Genomic DNA, 19,874 nt, shown 5'->3' on the forward strand with positions numbered 1-19,874 from the left:
TCTCTCGGCGTTGCAAAAGTGTACTTGTGTCATCCGACAATTTGCTACCGAGCAAATGGCTGACCTCTTCGACGAGTATTTGCATGTGGGTGAGTCAACTGGAATCCTATGCCTCAAAAAGTTTTGCTACAACGTTCGTTCTGCTTTCGGCGAGGAATTCCTTCGGGCACCCACCATTGAAGATTGTCAACGGTTGCTTCATCTTCACGAAACAGTCCACGGTTTTCCCGGTATGCTAGGCAGCATTGATTTCATGCATTGGAAGTGGAAGAATTGACCGATTGCATGGAGGGGGCAATACTTAAGCGGCCACAGAGGCGGCGGCCCAACGCTTATCCTTGAAGTGGTCGCCGACTACCGCCTATGGATTTGGCATGTATATTTCGGTGTTGCCGGATCCAACAACGACTTGAACGTGCACTATTCTTCACCACTCTCGATGATGTTTTGAATGGTGTAGCACCGGCGATCGACTTCACCGTCAACGGAAATGCATACCACATGGGTTACTATCTCGCCGATGGTATCTACCCAAGGTGGTCGACTTTCGTGAAGACGTTCAGCAATCCGCAAGAGCCGAGATGGATTCTTCTTGCGCAGTGTCAAGAGTCTGCTCGGAAAGACGTCGAAAGAGATTTTGGGGTCCTTCAAGGCCAATTCAACATTGTGAAGGCCCCGACTCGGCTATGGTACGTTAAGAATATCGCCGACACCATGTACACGTGTATTATCTTGCACAACATGATTATAGCTGACGAAGGACCGATGGCGGCTAACTTTTACGACGAGGATGAAGCCGGAAGCTCAACCGCGAGGTCTCCCCATACGACGGTGAACGAGAGGATCGAAACAAGACACACAATGCGCGATACAAGAGCCCACATTGAGCTACAAAAAGACCTAATCAATCACATTTGAGCGAAATTTGGCAACAAGTAGTGGGTCTTTTTAATTTTATGAATTTAATTATGTATTTTTTAATTTTTAGGATTTTAATTATGTAATTTTTATTTTTTAATGTATTTTTATATTGTAGAAATGTTTTTAGTAATTGAAGTATTTAAATTGAATAATAGAATGATGAAACCCTTGAGCTTGTCCTTGCAGAAGAGCACAGATGTGGGTGTTGTGCTCTAAGCTAAGGACAAAGAGTAAAAGTGGGTTCGGGCCCACCTCTATGCTCTTAAATAAGAGCACGGATGAGGATGCTCTAAAAGCACTCATTCCTAAATAATAATTATTTCATAACTAACTTTTAATTGGAGGTCATGGCTAAAAAAACTTATTAAGTTGCCTTTTTTCTTAGTGTAGGCCCAATAATAAGAATAGTCTCGGAAATCATCTCATGTCACAATTGCCATTAAATTCACAACGTAAACGAAAGAAGTTGAAGATGGACTAATTCATACGAGAATCAATGTTTAGGAAAATCTAAACTTTGAATGTGGACCATTCAAATCCACAACGATTCTACAAACTATATATAACTACTAAACATATTAAATTATTTTAAAGGCTACATCACATCCAGAAATTGAGCAGAATGGGGAAGAGGTTGAATGCTGTGCTGAGAAGAAGCTCCAACGACTCGAAGAAGTTAAGGATGGTGGCGAATCTCGCAGTCTCTAGAATCGCCATTCTCAGAAACCTTCACGGCGTCAGATACAGCCAAGCAAGATCCGATGTGGTTCAGTTGCTGCACCAACAACCTCATCAACGCCACGCTCTTTTTCGAGTAATTTGATCTCACATGCTCAAGATTTTATCGAGTTGAGTATGTGTGAGTTTTTTAAATTTCTATTTATAGGTTGAGCAAGTGATCAAAGGGCAACAGTCATTGGATGCACTGGCAATGATAGAGATGTGCTGCCATATACTACAAGAGAGCACTGAGATCATCACAAACAGCAGGTACAAAAATAGTGTTATCACAGCTTCTTCTTTTTTTAATTTTTCTAAATATTAATAGAAACTATGACTGTGTGATGCAGGGAGTGTCCGGGTGAGGTGAAGGAGGCGGTGTCGAGCTTGATCTTTGCTGCTTCGAGAACTGGAAAGTTCCCAGAGTTGCAAGAGATTCGACGCATCTTCACATCCAAATATGGCAAAGACTTTGCATACAGTGCTGTGGAATTAAGAAATGGCTGCGGAGTTTATCCTAAGGTAAGTTAGTTAGCCTACGAGTTAAGTCCATTTTTTTTCTTGTCATGAAATGTACATGATTTTAAGATGATGGTTTTGTTTCAGTTGGTAGAGGGATTTTCGACAGAGAGAGCGAGCATGGAGACCAGACGAAATCTGCTCAAGCAAATCGCGAAAGATAATGGGATCACTCTAGATAAGGCAGAACTGAGCAGGAACATTGATCTGCAAGAAAAGAATGAAGAATTAAAAGATAGAGATGGCGCGGCTGCAGTTGGAGATGCGTTCGACTCAGACAATGATGGCTCGAGTGCAATGTGCAGATCAGAGGATGAAGAAATAATAGAGAATCCAAGTGAATATACTGAGCAAAAGAAAGGGAGAGAACCTCTGCTGTGGGAGAAATTACGACAACGTTTTGCTAAAATAAAGCAACCATTTTTCGTTCTTTCAGCTTTTGCTTTTATGTTTATCATGATTTCAGTATTTATCTCATGCATAGTGTCTAATTTTTTGTTCATTCAAGTTTCAACAGCTTTTGTTTTTATTTTTCTTTTGCTTAAAATTTTCATTCAAGTGGTAGAGATATTTTGCATACTAGCTAGTTGTAATTGATGAAGGTGATCATGTAAACAAAGAAATGACATATGTAGTTTGCTGGTGGAGCAGATGACATTCCTCCGCTTGATGAAACCTTGGTCTACAAAATGGATACAGATGCAACCAAGTGTCATGCATACCATTTTCTAATATTACATATTTTAGGAAAATCTATATTTGGTTTTTAAAATACTTTGAAATATTATAATTCTTGTAGTAGTAATATTTTAAAATTTCACTTATTTTTCATGGAAAATCTGAATATTTAATTGACAGTATATATTGAATTAATAACTGTTTTATTTGTCAAAGATCAATTGAATAATTAAATTGTACTAACAAAAAAGTAATTTTAAACAAGATTATGTGGGTAAAAAGAGCTATGTAACTTATGTGAAAAAGAATAAATTTGAGATCCATTTACAATATTATAGTGTGGTGACCATTCATGAAAATAACTCCATAAAAATAAGTTGGCTTGTGCATATTATTATTCGGTGAGCTAGAAAATCAATTATCAATAAGATAATCTTGTCAGCGTATGAGTTCTTGCAAAATTATCTAAATAGTAAAAATAGAGAGAAAAGATGGTTGCAATATTGTTAAAGAAAATGAAAGTCGGATGAGGATCTTCTGCTATGCAAGTTTGCACAGCAGCTCCTGCAGTTACACACATCTGAATAAAATACATTAAATATATTAGATAAATATATATTATTATATTGTTATGTGAGCAACAAGGGTTGTTGTGCAAACTTGCACAGCAGAGGATCCCCCTGATGAAAGTCACCTTGATACAGAGAAAGAAACTTGCTCCGTTTGTCTTTAAACGTCACAATTTGACTTGACACATCACACTTATCACCTCAAGCCCATGAAGGGCATTTCAGAGATCTTAGAAGGCCGTTTTACATAAATCACACATCCATTAATTTCTATTTATATCGTTAGTTGTTACTTTAGATGAAGTGAGAAGAAGAGGGAATGAAAATTGGGAAAGAAGAGAGAAAAAAGGAAGAAATGAGAAAAAAGAATTAGAGATATAAATCAAATATTTTAATGAAGAATATAGAATAAATATACAGAAATGCCATTCCATGGGTTTGAGGGTATTTTTGTCCAATTTTTTTTAAAACTGTGAAAAAGTAACTTAAACGATATTACTTCTAAGTTAATGGACATCAGAAGATATTTTCAAATGTTACAGACCAAAGTTTATATCTTGGCGAAGTTTGCGGACAAAAAAATTTCCCTCTATATTTTAATTGGGCAAAAGAAGCCACTCGTAGACGAGGCGAGTGGGCTTCACTGCCCAATAAGAATGCGCCATGTGGGGGAGGCACGTCGCTCGATAACTAAAACACTTCCTCTCCACCAAGTGATGCTCGGCGCAACAAGACTCCTGCAACGATGTCTCACCACCATCTCGTCTCAGCGAGATGGGACCGAGCTGGTGGCAGAGCTGTGGATGCTCTTACAAAACCAACTCGTTGAGGGGCTCAAATGACGTTAATGTTGGCAAAGCTTACTATTGAGAGGCCTTTAAAACTAATTAATTTTTGTGTAGGACCAGTAATAAGACTAGTCAATAAATTTCCAATTCATTGACTGAGCCATAAAAATCACAAATAGTAAAAGGTAGAAGGAAAAGTTACAAGTTGAAAATGGACTCATTCATACCGGAGTCAAAGTTTATGAAAATCTAAAATAAAAGTGGAGAAATCTTCAGCGCACATACGTATTTGCGCACATGCAGTTTGAATCTTTCGTTCAACTCCTCAAACTATATATAACTGCCAAACATATCAAATCAAACCACCAAACTATATTAAAGGTTGTAAGAGATCAACAAGTTGAGCAGAATGGGAAAGCGGTTGAATGCTCTGCTGGGAAGAAGCTCCAGCGCCTCGAAGAAGCTAAGGACAGTGGCAAATCTCGCAGTCTCTAGAATCGCAATTCTCAGAAACCTTCATGGCGTGAGATGCAGCCAAGCAAGATCCGATGTGATTCAGCTGCTGCACCAACAACCTCATCAACACCATGCTCTCGTTCGAGTAAGTTGGTCTCACATGCTGAATATTTTATCATCCCACAATCGAGTTGAGTGTGTGTAGTTGATGTGAGTTTAATTTCTGTTAATAGGTTGAGCAAGTGATCAAGGAGCAAAATTCACTGGATGCACTGGTTATGATAGAGATGTGCTGCCATATATTGAAGGAGAGCACTGAGATTATCACAAACAGCAGGTGTAAAAATAGTGCGATCATAGTTTTTTTTTTTTTTTCTCCTTTGTTAAACCAGAGGAAGTGTTAACAGGAGGTCTGACTGTGTGATGTAGGGAGTGTCCTGATGAGGTGAAGGAGGCGGTATCGAGCTTGATCTTTGCTGCTTCGAGAACTGGAGAGTTCCCAGAGCTGCAAGAGATTCGCCGCATCTTCACTTCCAAATATGGCAAAGACTTTGCATACAGTGCTGTGGAATTAAGAAATGGCTGCAGAGTTTATCCTAAGGTAAGTTAGTCTGAGAGTTTGAGATGATAATTAAGCAAGTGCATGGTTTTAAGAGGATAATTTCATTGCAGTTGGTAGAGGGATTATCGACAGAGAGAGCGAGCATGGAGACCAGACAAAATCTGCTTAAGCAAATTGCGAAAGAAAATGGGATCACTCTAGAATTGAGCAGAAACATTGATCTGCAAGAAGAGAGTGAAGATTTAAAAGATATTCCCATGAAAGATGATTACCATGAGGTAGCACCAGCAGCTGGAGATGCAATCGACTCAGATGGCGCTGTTGCAGCTGGAGATGCATTCGACTCAGATGATGATGGCTTCAATGCAATGTGCGGATCAGATGATGAAGAAATAATAGAAAATCTAAATGTATATAATGTGCAAACCAATGCCGAAATGTCAGAGGACAAAGTTTTTGATGCACAAGTGAATGGAAAAACAATACATGATGATACACCTTAATTATGTCAGAAAATTTTAGTTTGCTAGTTCAAGGCAACACTTGCAGATTGCTATGAGTAAATAGAGCATTAACACAATTTCATCTCCTATTAGCCTATCAGGTGAATTAGTCTTTTACACCCTTCATAATCCAAAAGAACAACGTATATATCTACGAAGATTAATAACATCAACAATATCGAACAAAAACACAGATTATAATAAATTAATAAAAAACAAGGAAATTCTAGCAGTTCAGAAAAATGTATTCTTCTTTCAGTAGATGCATTTAACAAAGTATGTTGAACAACAAATTTTTACCCATAAATATTGCGAAAAGGCGTGCACCTTCATGCTTGTAAACATTGCAATGGAAGTTTTAATAAGAAGGTCAAGACCAAGCCTCGACGTGATACTTGCCAGCCCTTTCCAGTGTCCTAATCCATGTCGATGCAGCTTCTCTTGGAACCCCGGTTTCATTCGAAACAATTTCCTCCAATGCTGACATTACATCAGCAGGCATTTTATTTGCAGATCCAGCAACATAAACAGCAGCGCCCTGACTTAGCAAACTCCATATTTTACTCCTTTGCTCCCTCATTTTGTGTTGTACATACACTTTATGCGGCTGTTCCCTCGAAAAGGCAACATAGAATCCTCCACCTTTCTCTTCAGAAAGCACTCCATTCTTCTGCAAATGTGACAGCCAAAAATCCCTGTACAGGAAATCATCCTTCTCGTTTCTACACCCAAAGAAGAAGACAACAGGAGCAGTTGTAACAGTTTTACTCTGAATTGCACGTTCCTCCACAAACCCATGGAAAGGTGCGCATCCAGTTCCAGGTCCAACAAGAATCAGAGGAAGTGATGGTGGTGGCGGAGGAAGACAGCCTTTGCTAATCCATGCTGGTATAAGGACTCCTGTTAACAGGAAACTGTAAATACATTTTGCTGGACAAGAGGTCCTGGGAGGGGAGGGGTTGCCGTAAAACTAATCTTACTCTGATTGGGATCAAGACCCGCAAGCCATGATGAGCAAAGACCCGTGCGTTTCCTCTTGTAAGGTGTTGTCCATGACACTACGCTTATAGTTAAATGGACCTGATTTGGATGGGCTGAATTAGATGAAGAGATGGAAAAGGCCCTTGTTTTTAGTGGAGGAACCAGCTGTACCAACCATTCAAAGGGCATCTGCACAGAAGGAAAATCCTCCAGCACCTACATCACGGAAACAAAAATTAAATTTCATTTATGATTGCACAATCAGAGACAGTAAGAGAATTTAATTCCTATACTAGGTGCAGCGAATCAACAGCAACTGAGGTATCTAGTAGTACGATAAATCTATAGTCCATACAGAGCAGGACCCTAAAGAAAATGAAGTGTCTATTACACAGATCTCGTGGTATTTTTACATGGAGCATCCTACACCAAAGCAAACTGTTTGCTATAAGATTATGAAAAATCACACACTTTACTTGAAGATCAAACTGTATAGGCCCACATCATTACCAACTTCAATTGATGAGAAGGCCTTTCCCAGTTATATTGCAGTACTCTTGTAAATTTTTTATAATAAGAAAAATGTGAAGTAAATATTAATGTCCTGTTTGTGAAATACTAAGTAATCAAAGCAAAAAACCATATCATCACCTCAAGGACAGTTCTCCGTTCCTTCTGATTGTACTGGTATAAATCATCTCTTCCTTCAGGTGAGGCGAAATATTGAAGCCTTTCCTTTTCATGCTCAGCAGTGGCAAAGAAACTCATGACCTGGAGTAGCTCGCGATTTAGAAGTGCTAAGCTAAATTAGACATATAATGCTTCAATCTCAATGTAGTAATTTTAATTGGACCCTTCAAAAATTCTCAAATAGTTAGCTGAGACATCTTCCGAGTAGATGTCCTTATTGACAATGGATGTTTATCGTTATTACATATATTGTTACAATACCTAGTAGAATAGGGTAAACCATGAGTTCACAGCATCTAGGATTGTAAGGTCTTGTTTGGTATGCAGCATGGCATAATATGTGATATACTGATATGTTTGACTGGGATGTCTAGTATCATGTAATGTATCAATATTATGTTTGGTTACATAAACTATAGTATCTACTACAAAAGTAAATTATGGTAGGAAAATAAAATTCTAATAATTTCATCAACTAATTTATGATGGTCGAGTGAAAGTATTGTAGTTTAATCAATTAATAATTGATAAATTAATGATTTGTAAAATAAAGATTTGTATTACTTATCCTACCTGGGAGGTGTTTTACAATATCCGAAAGATCTGCATAATATATCACGAGCAATTGGTTTACAAAGGGTCTTCGTTTTTACGCAAACAAGATATATGCATGTGATGGGTATCTATGAAACCCATGTCATGAGTAGCAAAGGAAACTTTAAGTGCACTATTATTGAGCTACTAGTATGCCTGTGAGCTAGCTAAAAAATGTGTTAACTATATATGCTAGTAACTTCTGTTTTTAACTTTAAAAGTGATAAGTAGTTAACCAAATTTATTTTAAGAAAATAACAAACTTTAGATATAAATTATATTCTTAGAATGAAAGACAATAAACAAGGAACTAAACCAGGCCCCGATAGTACCTCAAAAAAATATCGCCTAGGGGAAGCTGATGCAACATCCATTGCCAACTCAATGAAGGATTTCACCTTCACAGGGGTAGAAGGTTTCTGAAAACCACGGTTCTCATTATCTCTAGCTTGAACCTGAAAGCAAGCAATGAAACAGTTGGGGGATAAATATGTAGGCAAAACAGAAGCATAAGCTGTTTGAATCATATGGGGAAAACTGGGATTAGATATCAAGCAAAACCATAATTCTCACTATCTCTAACCTGAACCTGAAAGCAAGTAAGCACTGAAACAGTTGGGAGGACAAAATAACTAAGCAAAACAGAAACAAAAGCTGTTACAGGATTATATGGAGAGTTGGAGACAAATTGGGGATTTGATATTGAGCAGAAGAACTGGAATGCTAAAAATAAAAAGTGAAGTAGAGAACTACCTACAGTTATGTATGATTCAGGGTTCAAATTACACCGTTGCATAAAGGCATCGAGTGCTTCAGGACTTTGACCTGGAAGAACCTCAAGAATGTCGCCTACATCGTAATTGATAGGCTGCAAAGGAATAAACTATCAGTTAAGTGTTTAGACAGCTAAATAAAGAGGTTCACATCAATTGAGAGCCACTTGATGTATATTAATTTAATCTTAAAAATATATGCCTCACTTACACATGAAACAGCTTCAAACTCAAAGTGACGTACATCCTTCCCGCTTTCCACCCGACTTAATTGATAATTCTTGGTCTACATTAACAAAAATAATTGTTATTGTTATGAAATATTTGCAAGCAATAAGCACTTCATACACAGTCAAGTATGATCGAATTGATGTATGGCTGTGAAAACTTTAGGCACTCTATTAAATAATTCATTCTTTCAACTTGGTTATGACTATTATTTGGAGCATATTATGAGTATAAGGAAGACAACATTTAAATCTACTAAATATTTTTTTTTCCATTTTGTTTCCTCACAGGACACTCTGTGCAATTTAAAGACTAAAGAGACAGCCCTCATCACTAGGGTGGAGATATAGGGTCAAGAAGACAAAAAGGTAAAGATCAACACTAAATATGAAATAAAAATGCGCAATGAAGTGGTTCTGTCTGTCGCTTTCTCCATGCTGCTTGGTGAGGCAAAAAAACATAGGTAACTTTTTCTTTTTTAGGGTCAACATGTGATTCACCAATACCCATATTCATAGCCTAGCACCAACCAAAGAAGCTCCAACTATTGGACACCTCATTAAATCAATATTAGAGATGCATAAAACACTGCCTACCAGTTTGAGGAAGCAATCAGGCCTGCTTTTTCCAGAATATTTCGCAGGATTCATTGAGTGGGCTTTCTCAAGTTGCATCTCCAGATAGTTAAAATCTGTAACATAAATTCTTTTATGTTAAAAAGCATCTGAATCCAATGGTTAAAGCTGAAACGCAAATATCCAAGGATATAGAGAAAGCTACATCCAAAAATTTCGGTCAGTCGAGTCTATCTGCTGCATCTTTTAGATACTATAAATACTGTCGAGCTATAGAGAACGAATCGATGTAAATAGCAGTAGATAAGCATATAAGAATTAATGATTGTGTTTAATCAGAAGAGGTCTGAATTCAAGCCAATAGAAGAAACAAATAGTACACTCTGACTCTCCTAGACAACACAAACAACCAATCTGGGGGTGCTTATGCTAGTTGGAGCAGAGTAATATGTATTTTCTGTAATAAATATCATCTCGAAGCATATGGCAAGGCAACAATGTCAGAGAACAACAAACAGAATTGCTTGTCATACAAGGATTACTGCAATCAAAAGTTTAATAAAGTTATTACTAACCATAAATTACAAACAATTTTTTTCAATCTTACAGTTTACATTACCTCACATAAATCAAGTGCATGTTTTTATCAACGTATTTTAACAGTTTAACAGTAATATCATAAGCAAACGCCATAACATTAAATAATAAAAAAATGTCCAACACTAAAACATTATTTTCAAAATAGCAAAAGGTTTAACAACCTGCATTGGTTGTCATAGGTGATAGCCCTTCTTCAGTGTCATGATATATAACTTGCACTTTAGGTTGATCCATCAAAGTATCGTCAGGATTTATAGCATTTGGAAGCAACCTAGGATTTCTTTGATACAATATACTCCACAAGGAGGACATCCATGGATCTAGAGCCCCTTCATACCTAACAATGATTTTATAAATTCCCAATTAGCCTTCCTTGTGGTAATTCATTCTATAGATACGGCAAAATATTGAGAAGGTGAAAACAATCAAACATATAATCTTCAAAAAGGTACACATCAAAAGGACGGGATGAAGAGTATAAGAATCTATGGTACTTGAGCATGTAAGCGTTATGCTCTCTATTTCTAAAACAACTTCCCAATTTTTCACCATATTCACATCATATATGGTTGACCATTCCACATACTATTCCTGACCATCCACCATCCATCTCATTGTAACCAGCTAAGACTGATATCAAGTGCTTGTTAGTTACACCATTGCACAGATGAATCTCTATCTCTTCTCATGGTAAGTTTTTACCTTCTAGCTTTCAGATTAGAGAAAAAAAATCAAACATCACTCTTTTAAAATAGTGCAACTGACATGCAGACTGATAGGCAATTAGGCATACTTAATATGGGTACAAATATTGGTGGTCGACTTCATTGAAGAACTAATTTATCACATTTCCCTCGCCCCGTTTTCAAGGCCAATCACACGGGTGACGGGGCTATGAACTTGTAAAATTTAGGAAATCAAGTGCAAACTGATCTGGAGCCCCCAAAAGAGGAGATATAGACAAACTTCCATGCTAAAGCTCTAGATTTTCTGCCATAGAATAATTTGCCCCACGGCCATTTTCTGATTTCCACATTTCCTTTTAGTATTACTCCTAATATATTTGGCAGCACATATAACAAACTATATCATGATACATAACTCCTCACTTTAGATGATATGCACAATGGTGATAAAGAATAACCATGACCCTATGTCAACCGACCTATGTCTACCAATTAGTACTCTAAAGTGAGAAATGTGCATAGAGGACCAGAAGTGAAGATGGTACCCTGAAGGATGCTGATCATCTCCCAGGCCTCTTTCAATAATCGGTGATGCACCAAGACTTGAAAGCCGTTTGTCCAGTTTCTTTGCTACAAACTGTAACCAGAAGAGTCATGTTGTTAGATGATTTAATATTATTTAGCATGTGATATATGCTTAATGAGATTTTAATCAACCAAAACTTGATTAGTAAGATAAATTATCAATCAATCTTATAATAATTACATTATACTTTTGGTAGCTTGAATCGCCCAGTCCAAACACAGCATAATTAACCCCTTTAAGCCAATCTTCTGTCAAATTCTTTTGCAATAAGAATCTCCAAAACCCCTGCAGTTCAGCCAATATATTAGTGTACAATTCGATTGACACCAGAAACATTAGATAACAATGCTTCAATTTAAGCAACCTTCATCGAATCTGGATTTTCCCCCTGACCTGCGGTCGACACCACCAAAATGACGGCTTCCTTGTTCGGCAATTCGCTCTGAATCAAGCAAAAACAACTATCATTATCATACTCAAGTGCATGAGAAAATAAGTCTGCAAATCGTATCAAACTTAATTTCTTTTTCATTTGAAATTTCTAAGTTACGGGATGAAACTCGTCCATGGAGAGGACAGAGATGGAAGGGCAACCACGACGCTCAGCTTCGCGGCCAAACCGCTCAGCAGCATCCATTGCATTTCCTGTCTGTGAAGCATACAATATCAGCAGCTGATTTTCACGCTTCATCTCCGTCAAGCACATCGAGTTTTGGCTGTAATTTCTACCGATAGTCGCTGATCAAAAGGAAAATACATTTTAGTCTAAGAGTTCAGTCTGATACTTCTGTTTCAAATTATCGGGATTGAAATCAGGAAATTATTAAAAACTCAAAAGCAAAACTAGTTCATACCTAAAATATGATCTTGCTGCCTTAGTGAATCACACAACCGATTATGAATGTGCTTTTCTAATTTCACTTGGATTTTAACTGTCAAGTATATCAAATAGGGCCAGAACAGACATTAAATCATTTATCCCGCCCCCTCCAATCTTGTAGAAGGAAAATAAGATAAATTGATGAGAGAAAACTACCGTGTTCGGTGTAAACGACGGCGATGGGCTGGTGGTGGCAGTCGAGGGAGATAGGTGAGGGGGGAAGTAGTTTGAGGAGTAAGGACAATGAATTGGGAGAGTGAAGGAAAAGCGGAAAATATTAAAGAACAAATTTATACTATGCGAATATACTAAAGCGACGTCGTATCAAGAGCCCCGCCACAGTGCTCTGCTTCTCTTTTTCCATAAAGCCCTAGAGAAAAACCCTCTTCCCCACTCCACTCTCTCTCTACGTGCTATTTTGAAACTTGGATCTAACTTCCATTACAATTGTTCATTCGGCTAGTCTCTAGCTTCCATTAGTGTTATCGGTTTTACATTCGAGGAGTAGAGTGTTAACCATGTCGCTGAAGGTGCTGAATCCTAACGCTGAGGTGCTGAACAAGTCTCATGCGCTGCATATGAACATCAATGCCGCAAAGGGCCTCCAGGATGTGCTCAAATCTAACCTCGGCCCAAAGGGAACTATTAAAATGTAATTAAATGTTTTGTTTTGCGCGCTTGTTTGAGTGTTTTATAGTACTTCCCTTGTGGGAGTTTGCTGTTGGTAACTAGCGTTTGATATTTGCAGGCTTGTTGGTGGCGCTGGCGATATCAAGCTCACTAAGGATGGAAACACTCTGTTGAAGGAAATGGTCAGCTTTGTACCCCTGTTTTTGTGTTTGTTTTTATAGTATTCACTTTTTTCACTTAACTAGCTAACATACGAGAATGCACATTTCTAGTATTTGTTCTGGCTGGTTATTGATATTCTGTGCGAATCTGCCTTTCTGTGTCATGAATTCGGTGTTGGAAGTGTAGACAATCTGTCTCCCTGGATATTTCTTGGTAGGAAAAATAAAATCTTGTTGAGATTCTAAGGTATCTAACGTTTGCAGTGGTGTGTAATCTGTATTTTACGGACATCGTGTTTAAGAGCACGTTTTCTCAGCATTGTTGTGTTTTATTCACTCCGTCAACCAGTTTAAATTTGTCTTCAGCTGGAAGTTTTCCGCGCATTAGAAATAGGAGAGAACCTGATGTTATCTATTTATTGGGCAGAGTTTGCAGAATAGACTAGGGTTGCTCCAACAGTCACACAAAAATGATACGAAGTTAAAGAAAAGATCATTATCGCTCATTTTATTGAATTTCAAATAGAAAAAATGGCCCGGCTAGGAAACACGTAGGGACCAGATCAAATGCTAGCTGTTTAATTTTTTGCATTAGGTCTACTTGATTTATTTGCATCTTGTGTTTATATTATTTAGATAGGTTCTGAGATTTACTACATGTTCTCGAGCTGGAATTTTTAGCTGCGAGCAGGACTAAAATATATTCCCTCCGTCCATAAAAAATAGTCCCATTTGTGGACGGCACGGGTTTTCATAAGAAATGGTAAAGTAAGAAAGGAAAGGAGAAAAAGTAGGTAAAGTATGAGACAAAAACTTCCCATTTTCAGAAATGGGACTATTTTTTGTGGACATCCCAAAATGGCAAAATGAGACTATTTTTCGCGGACGGGGGGAGGAGTATATATATAGCTTTATTCGTAAGATTACATAATTTTATTTTTATGACAGCAAATACAAAGCCCTACAGCCATTATGATTGCTCGGACTGCTGTTGCTCAAGATGAAACCAGTGGAGATGGTACCACTTCTACTGTCATCTTTATTGGTGAGCTCATGAAGCAATCAGAGCGGTACATAGACGAAGGTTAGTCAGAATTACATTTTTTAAAATTATCACTGGTAAGGTATCAAAAGTGTATTATCACTGTCACGGTGGTTTATATATAAGTATATTAAGTACCTCTTTTTAAATTACTCAAGCATGGATTTCAGGCAAATTTCTGTGTGTGTTTACAAGTAGTTTTTATTTAAGATAATATTGGGTGTCACACACTTACACTTATATAGCCGTAAGAAAAAATTGCCTTCTTATGGAAAATGAATTTAATAGTACTCCCTCCATCCCCAAAAAATAGCCCCTTGGTCCCTTTTCACTGCAATTATACTACAATGATGCCCCACTCCCATTATCCACTAACACTACTTCGACTAACTTTTCTTTTTCTCTCTCATACTTTACCAATTTTGCATTGAAACATGTGTTGTCCCCCTAAGTATATATTTTTAGGGGACGGACGGAGTATTGAAAAAGAGTAATAGCGAATAGGAAGCCTTTGATGGTGGCCGTGGATGCCTTCTGTGACCTGTGCAGTAGATGAAAATATTAATACTTTTAGTGGTGAAGTTTTTAATATAGGAATATTCTGGCTCTCAGTATATTCCAGGATCTTTTTTGATCATCTGATTCTGATTTGGCTGGTAGAAAAAATTCCGCAAATCGTATATGTAAAAACTAGTTACAATTTTCATGTTGTGATAATGGCTGCAAATGCTGTAACTTAATATTATTTCAGGAATGCATCCACGTGTTCTGGTTGATGGATTTGAAATAGCTAAAAGAGCAACACTCCAGTTTCTCGAAAAGTTTAAGACTCCTGTAGTGATGGGTGCTGAACCTGATAAAGAGATACTGAAGATGGTGGCAAGAACAACACTAAGGACTAAGGTTTTTTCTCAGCCACTCTATTTGTGTGTTATGTACATAACTCGTAAATATTGCACTTAATGTTGCATACACATCTGTTCCTACGCAGTTGTACGAGGCATTGGCAGACCAACTAACTGATATTGTCGTAAATGCTGTAAGTGCTTGAGCTCAGTGTTAATTTATTTCACGTCCTGGTATCAGAGAAAGATGGATGAATAATATTAGCTAAGTTGCAATTAATATTATATATCTAAAGCAAATTGCCACATCCAATTATTTCAAGATGTTCTTTTAATGATGCAGGTCCTCTGCATCCGCAAGCCTGAAGAGCATATTGATCTTTTTATGGTTGAGATAATGCACATGCGCCACAAGTTTGATGTTGACACTCGTTTGGTATGTCATCTTGATGATTTATTATTCTTCGGAAGGTGTCAATTAAATGTTTAATTTGGTTCGTTTTAGCTATTTTTTTAAAACAATGCCATGCAAAAAGCTACATCTGTCCTACGCTTAAAGGGAATTCCTGATTCTTTTCCTGTTGTAGCTTTAGCAATTTAGGATTTAATGACTGTATAGCGAAGCTAACTTACTTTGGCAGTTGCCTTTGGTATTATGCTATTAAATTTGCCTGCTTGATGCTGTGCTTGTTGATATGTTGTGTTGCATAATGATGTATAATTTGTTTTGCCTAATACTGATCTGTACATATTCATTGCCTTACTGCTCTAGGTTGAGGGTCTAGTTCTTGACCATGGTTCAAGGCATCCAGATATGAAACGCCGAGCAGAGAATTGTTATATCTTGACTTGCAATGTGTCACTAGAGTATGAGAAGAGGTAATGATCTGTGGATTTTTGTGCTAGCCATATGATATTCAGAGCTGTGAGATTGACTTTATTTTATTCAGTGAAGTAAATGCAGGATTCTTTTACTCGAGTGCTGAACAAAGAGAGGCAATGGTTGCTGCAGAAAGACGATCTGTTGATGAGAGGGTCCAGAAAATAATTGACTTAAAAAATAAGGTTTGTGTGTCCGCCTATGTCATTGTGGTCTTAATGGGGGCGGTTAACTGTTTAAATGTTTTATTATCACAGAAGCTAATATCTAGTGTTTTCTCAGGTGTGTCCTGATGATAACAGCAATTTTGTTGTCATTAATCAGAAAGGAATTGATCCTCCATCATTAGATATTCTTGCGCGAGCTGGAGTAAGTTGCCCTTGCCATTCTAGAAGTGTGACTGAAATAGTAATAGATATGCTATACTTGATATAAGTTCTTCACGCTTCATCCAATTCTGTAAGCTTACTTCAAGTTAGTGTGTTTCATGTTTGTCTAATAACCGTAGGAAATTAATTTATACTCCCTCCGTTTTGCGGTAGTTGAGTCATTTCATTTTCTGCACTCGTTTTAGAAAAATGATAATAAATAGTTAGAATGGAGAAAAAGTTAAGTGAGAGAATAATGTAGATAAGACTCTTATCTACCTTATGATGTCACTTACTTTACTCTCTCTCCATTTTAACTATTTATTACTCCCTCCGTCCCACAAAAGATGTCACACTTTCCTTTTTAGTTTGTCCCACAAAAGATGTCACATTTCCATTTTTGGAAAAAGTTATCTCTCACATGAATATAAAAATTATATTTTCTTTCTCCATTTAACACACAAAACAAAACCTACTAAAATCCCGTGCCGTCCCACAAGTGTGACATCTTTTGTGGGACGGAGGGAGTATCATTTTTTCAAAAACGAGTGCAGAAAATGAAATGACTCAACTACCCGCGAAACGTAGGGAGTACTAAATTTGAAGGAAAACTGATGACTTACATTCTTGCTCTTTCTTTCTTTCTTCCAATATTTTGTTGTTCTTGACTTCTTTCGAGTAGTTCGCTAAATATATTTGTCATTTGATGTGGTTTGCTCTTGGCATCAACACACTATTAGGTGTCTTTAGTTAGAAAGATCTTTCAGTTTCTTGCTAAATTACAAATTATTTCTCAACCATTACTGTTTAGAAGCTGTTTTATACAAGTATTTTCTGTCCAAAAGTTTGGTTTCCTTCACGTTTGAAAATCTATGTTTTCTTTATCTACTCCTAGAATCTTGTTGTTGATGGTTTTAAATAAAAACCGTGTTGTAAAATTTGTATCCTAATTCTGTTCATTCTGGTTTTTGGTATAATTTGTAGATAATTGCCCTGCGAAGGGCAAAAAGGAGAAACATGGAGAGATTGGTTTTGGCTTGTGGAGGAGAGGCTGTCAACTCAGTTGATGATTTAACCCCTGAGTGCCTTGGTTGGGCTGGCGTGGTATATGAACATGTACTTGGAGAAGAAAAGTATACGTTTGTGGAAAATGTCAAAAATCCTAACTCTTGTACAATTCTCATTAAAGGTAATTTTAGTTTCTGATCTTACTGCTTAGTTCTGTGTCTCCACACCTGTTGGCTTTGGCTACAATATATTTTATTCCGTTCATTGTTTCTTTCTTTTTATTGTGTGGTCCTACCTGTGTATCATCTGTTTCAATACAAATGGTTATGTTCATTGCGTATATGCTAATGCACCCTGCAAACAACCATGCAGGGCCAAATGATCACACGATTGCTCAAATTAAGGATGCTGTTCGTGATGGTCTGAGGGCAGTGAAAAACACCATTGAAGATGAAGCTGTTGTACTGGTGAGCTAATATATTTATTAAATGTGTGATATTAAATTGAACTTTACTCTTTGATTAGTAATGTCTACTTGATCCATGGTGAAGTTTCACAGTGATCACATATCACCATTTCTTTGGCCTCCGATTCACTTATTTATTAGTGATTTTTTAATTTGTATTAAAAATGCTACATTTTCTCTTTTATTTGAATAATAAATAAATGTCTTTTTATAAAGTTTGTTGTTTTTCTGCATATCTCAGGGTGCAGGGGCTTTCGAGGTGGCAGCCAGACAATACCTGGTTAATGAAGTCAAGAAAACTGTTAAAGGAGTACGTTATATTCATTTCATTTTATCTTTCAGTAATATCTATACACATGTTTTTGGGATTTGCTCTGATGTTGTTGCAACTTTGAATAGCGTGCCCAACTTGGCGTGGAAGCCTTTGCTGATGCGCTTCTTGTGGTTCCAAAGACGCTTGCTGAAAACTCTGGCCTTGACACCCAGGATGTGATAATTGACCTTACGGTAATTTTTGTATTTATCGAGTACTGATTGAACTTCCTATTGTAATTTATGGCTAAGACGTCCCTAAACATTGATTCTTCTTTCTCAGGGAGAACACGACAAGGGTAATGTGGTCGGACTAAATCTTCAAACTGGAGAACCTATTGACCCTCAAATGGAGGGTATCTTTGACAATTACATTGTAAAGCGTCAGCTTATAAACTCTGGGTATGTCTGAGAAAACTGTGTCTAGATGTGCCGACACCTTCATATCTTCTTCCCATTAATTCATAATCCCCTTGTCTGAATTTGGTTTTTTGTGTGTTGCAGCCCCGTGATTGCATCCCAGCTGCTACTCGTAGATGAGGTTATTCGTGCTGGCCGTAACATGCGGAAACCAACCTAATTTGTGGTGAACTTGTTTCCTAGAAGATTGTAATCGTGGTGAGGGTCGTGATTGATACTGATTTACCTAAACTCTATATAGTCACTGTGCCTAGAAAATTTTGATTGGTTATTTTGTGGACCCTGGCTTTTTTGCTTGTTATGTGTTGTGTTTAAAATCATGTGATTGTCGGATGCTAGTTTCATTGAGTCATAATCAGATAGTTTGCTCATTTTTTAATTTTGTTCCCTTCTCTAAGTCTTGTTTTACTTTTTTTTCCGAATTTATGAAGAGTGAAATTTGTAGTTGCATCTGACTTTAAAATTGCGAATTGATTTTTCCATTGGTAAGAAAAATATATACTAGTGCTAAATTTTGAAACACATTTATTTTTCTCACCTAAGGTTTTACAAATATATAATTGATATAACTAATTATATAAGAAAATTATTTTAGAAAACATAATTATGTAATAAAATACTACTACTATAATTTATTTTTTAAAAGAAAAATATACTAGAAAGTACTAATTCGTATAATTAATTATGAAGTGTGTTTTAAGAATTATTTATATTTTTCGTAAAATTAATAAGAAATGTGTATACTCCGTATAATTTAGTTGTGATTTTTATTTAATAATTACTTATATACATGTTGTCCATCGTAAGTGGTTGATATCCTTTTTCTCAGTCCTAATATAGGTAATCAATTTTCATTTTTAGCACAAAAAAACACAATTCACTTCTTTTTTTCTATTTTATTCGCTATTTCTTTTCTACTTTATATTTCTCATATTTTATTCTCTCTCCCGTTAACATAACAGTAAGATACTAGCATTTTCTTAAATTATGTACGCATAAGAAATCTATCACTCAAGTGATTAATATTCTTTTTTTTTTGCCCCACTATAAGTGATCAATGTTCATTCTTAGCAAAAAAGCAAACTCATTTATTCTTTTCATTTTCTCTTTCATTCTCCATTTTATTTTTTCTCCACTTAACACAATAAATATCATTTTCTTAAATCTTATTGTCCAAAATAATTCATTACTACAAGGAGGGAGTAATATATGGTACATCTTTACTTAGTAGGGGTTAATATTGTGACTGAGGCCACAAGTATTTTGACCAATTCAAATTGTTTTGGACCAAAGATATACTACTATGAGAATAAAAAATTCTTTTGGCAAATGCTCCACCAAGATTTGTGAATTGTGACAAAAAGCAAGAATCACCTCCAGCTCCATGTGATATCAGCCAAACTGTGGGTGTGCGTATTATGTCTCTTGTGGTA

General features: G+C 36.7%; 4 protein-coding genes across 20 annotated transcripts; 3 read left to right on the forward strand and 1 right to left on the reverse strand.

Annotated features, from left to right (window-relative positions):
• Positions 1-1,575: 1,575 nt before the first annotated feature.
• On the forward strand, positions 1,576-2,817 carry LOC125211060. Its single transcript, XM_048110740.1, has 4 exons — positions 1,576-1,735; positions 1,808-1,911; positions 1,992-2,163; positions 2,248-2,817. Exons 1-4 carry the CDS (start codon positions 1,604-1,606, stop codon positions 2,755-2,757), a joined length of 918 nt encoding a protein of 305 aa, XP_047966697.1. The 5' UTR covers positions 1,576-1,603; the 3' UTR covers positions 2,758-2,817.
• A 1,602-nt stretch (positions 2,818-4,419) lies between these two features.
• LOC125213366 (NADPH-dependent diflavin oxidoreductase 1) lies at positions 4,420-12,580 on the reverse strand. 17 transcript variants are annotated; one of them, XR_007174930.1, is made up of 17 exons: positions 12,466-12,580; positions 12,284-12,361; positions 11,980-12,167; positions 11,794-11,871; positions 11,610-11,714; positions 11,389-11,480; positions 10,319-10,494; positions 9,579-9,673; positions 8,966-9,040; positions 8,739-8,849; positions 8,314-8,436; positions 7,349-7,468; positions 6,697-6,913; positions 6,017-6,616; positions 5,486-5,571; positions 5,069-5,233; positions 4,420-4,757 (listed from the first exon to the last, which is right to left on the reverse strand). XR_007174930.1 is itself a non-coding variant. In XM_048113874.1 (15 exons), exons 3-15 carry the CDS (start codon positions 12,133-12,135, stop codon positions 6,293-6,295), a joined length of 1,599 nt encoding a protein of 532 aa, XP_047969831.1. In that variant the 5' UTR covers positions 12,136-12,167; positions 12,284-12,361; positions 12,466-12,580; the 3' UTR covers positions 6,154-6,292. The 17 variants fall into 17 exon arrangements, 9 of the variants coding, with proteins under 9 accessions (XP_047969827.1, XP_047969828.1, XP_047969829.1 ...); XR_007174927.1 differs by having other exon boundaries at positions 4,420-4,966; XR_007174932.1 differs by having other exon boundaries at positions 4,420-5,233; positions 6,044-6,616.
• LOC125213369 (IST1-like protein) lies at positions 4,605-5,793 on the forward strand. Its single transcript, XM_048113880.1, has 4 exons — positions 4,605-4,796; positions 4,885-4,988; positions 5,081-5,252; positions 5,324-5,793. The coding sequence occupies exons 1-4, from the start codon at positions 4,605-4,607 to the stop codon at positions 5,714-5,716; spliced, it is 861 nt and encodes a 286-aa protein (XP_047969837.1). The 3' UTR covers positions 5,717-5,793.
• Positions 12,581-12,659: 79 nt separating the features above from the next.
• LOC125213368 (T-complex protein 1 subunit zeta 1-like) lies at positions 12,660-18,820 on the forward strand. Its single transcript, XM_048113879.1, has 15 exons — positions 12,660-12,961; positions 13,058-13,121; positions 14,049-14,184; positions 14,894-15,045; positions 15,134-15,181; positions 15,331-15,423; positions 15,760-15,866; positions 15,938-16,052; positions 16,150-16,236; positions 17,220-17,424; positions 17,616-17,710; positions 17,951-18,019; positions 18,109-18,216; positions 18,305-18,423; positions 18,526-18,820. Exons 1-15 carry the CDS (start codon positions 12,828-12,830, stop codon positions 18,599-18,601), a joined length of 1,608 nt encoding a protein of 535 aa, XP_047969836.1. The 5' UTR covers positions 12,660-12,827; the 3' UTR covers positions 18,602-18,820.
• The last annotated feature ends 1,054 nt before the right edge of the window (positions 18,821-19,874 follow it).

This window comes from Salvia hispanica, chromosome 3 (genome assembly GCF_023119035.1).
Source record: "Salvia hispanica cultivar TCC Black 2014 chromosome 3, UniMelb_Shisp_WGS_1.0, whole genome shotgun sequence".
NCBI lineage: Eukaryota > Viridiplantae > Streptophyta > Magnoliopsida > Lamiales > Lamiaceae > Salvia > Salvia hispanica.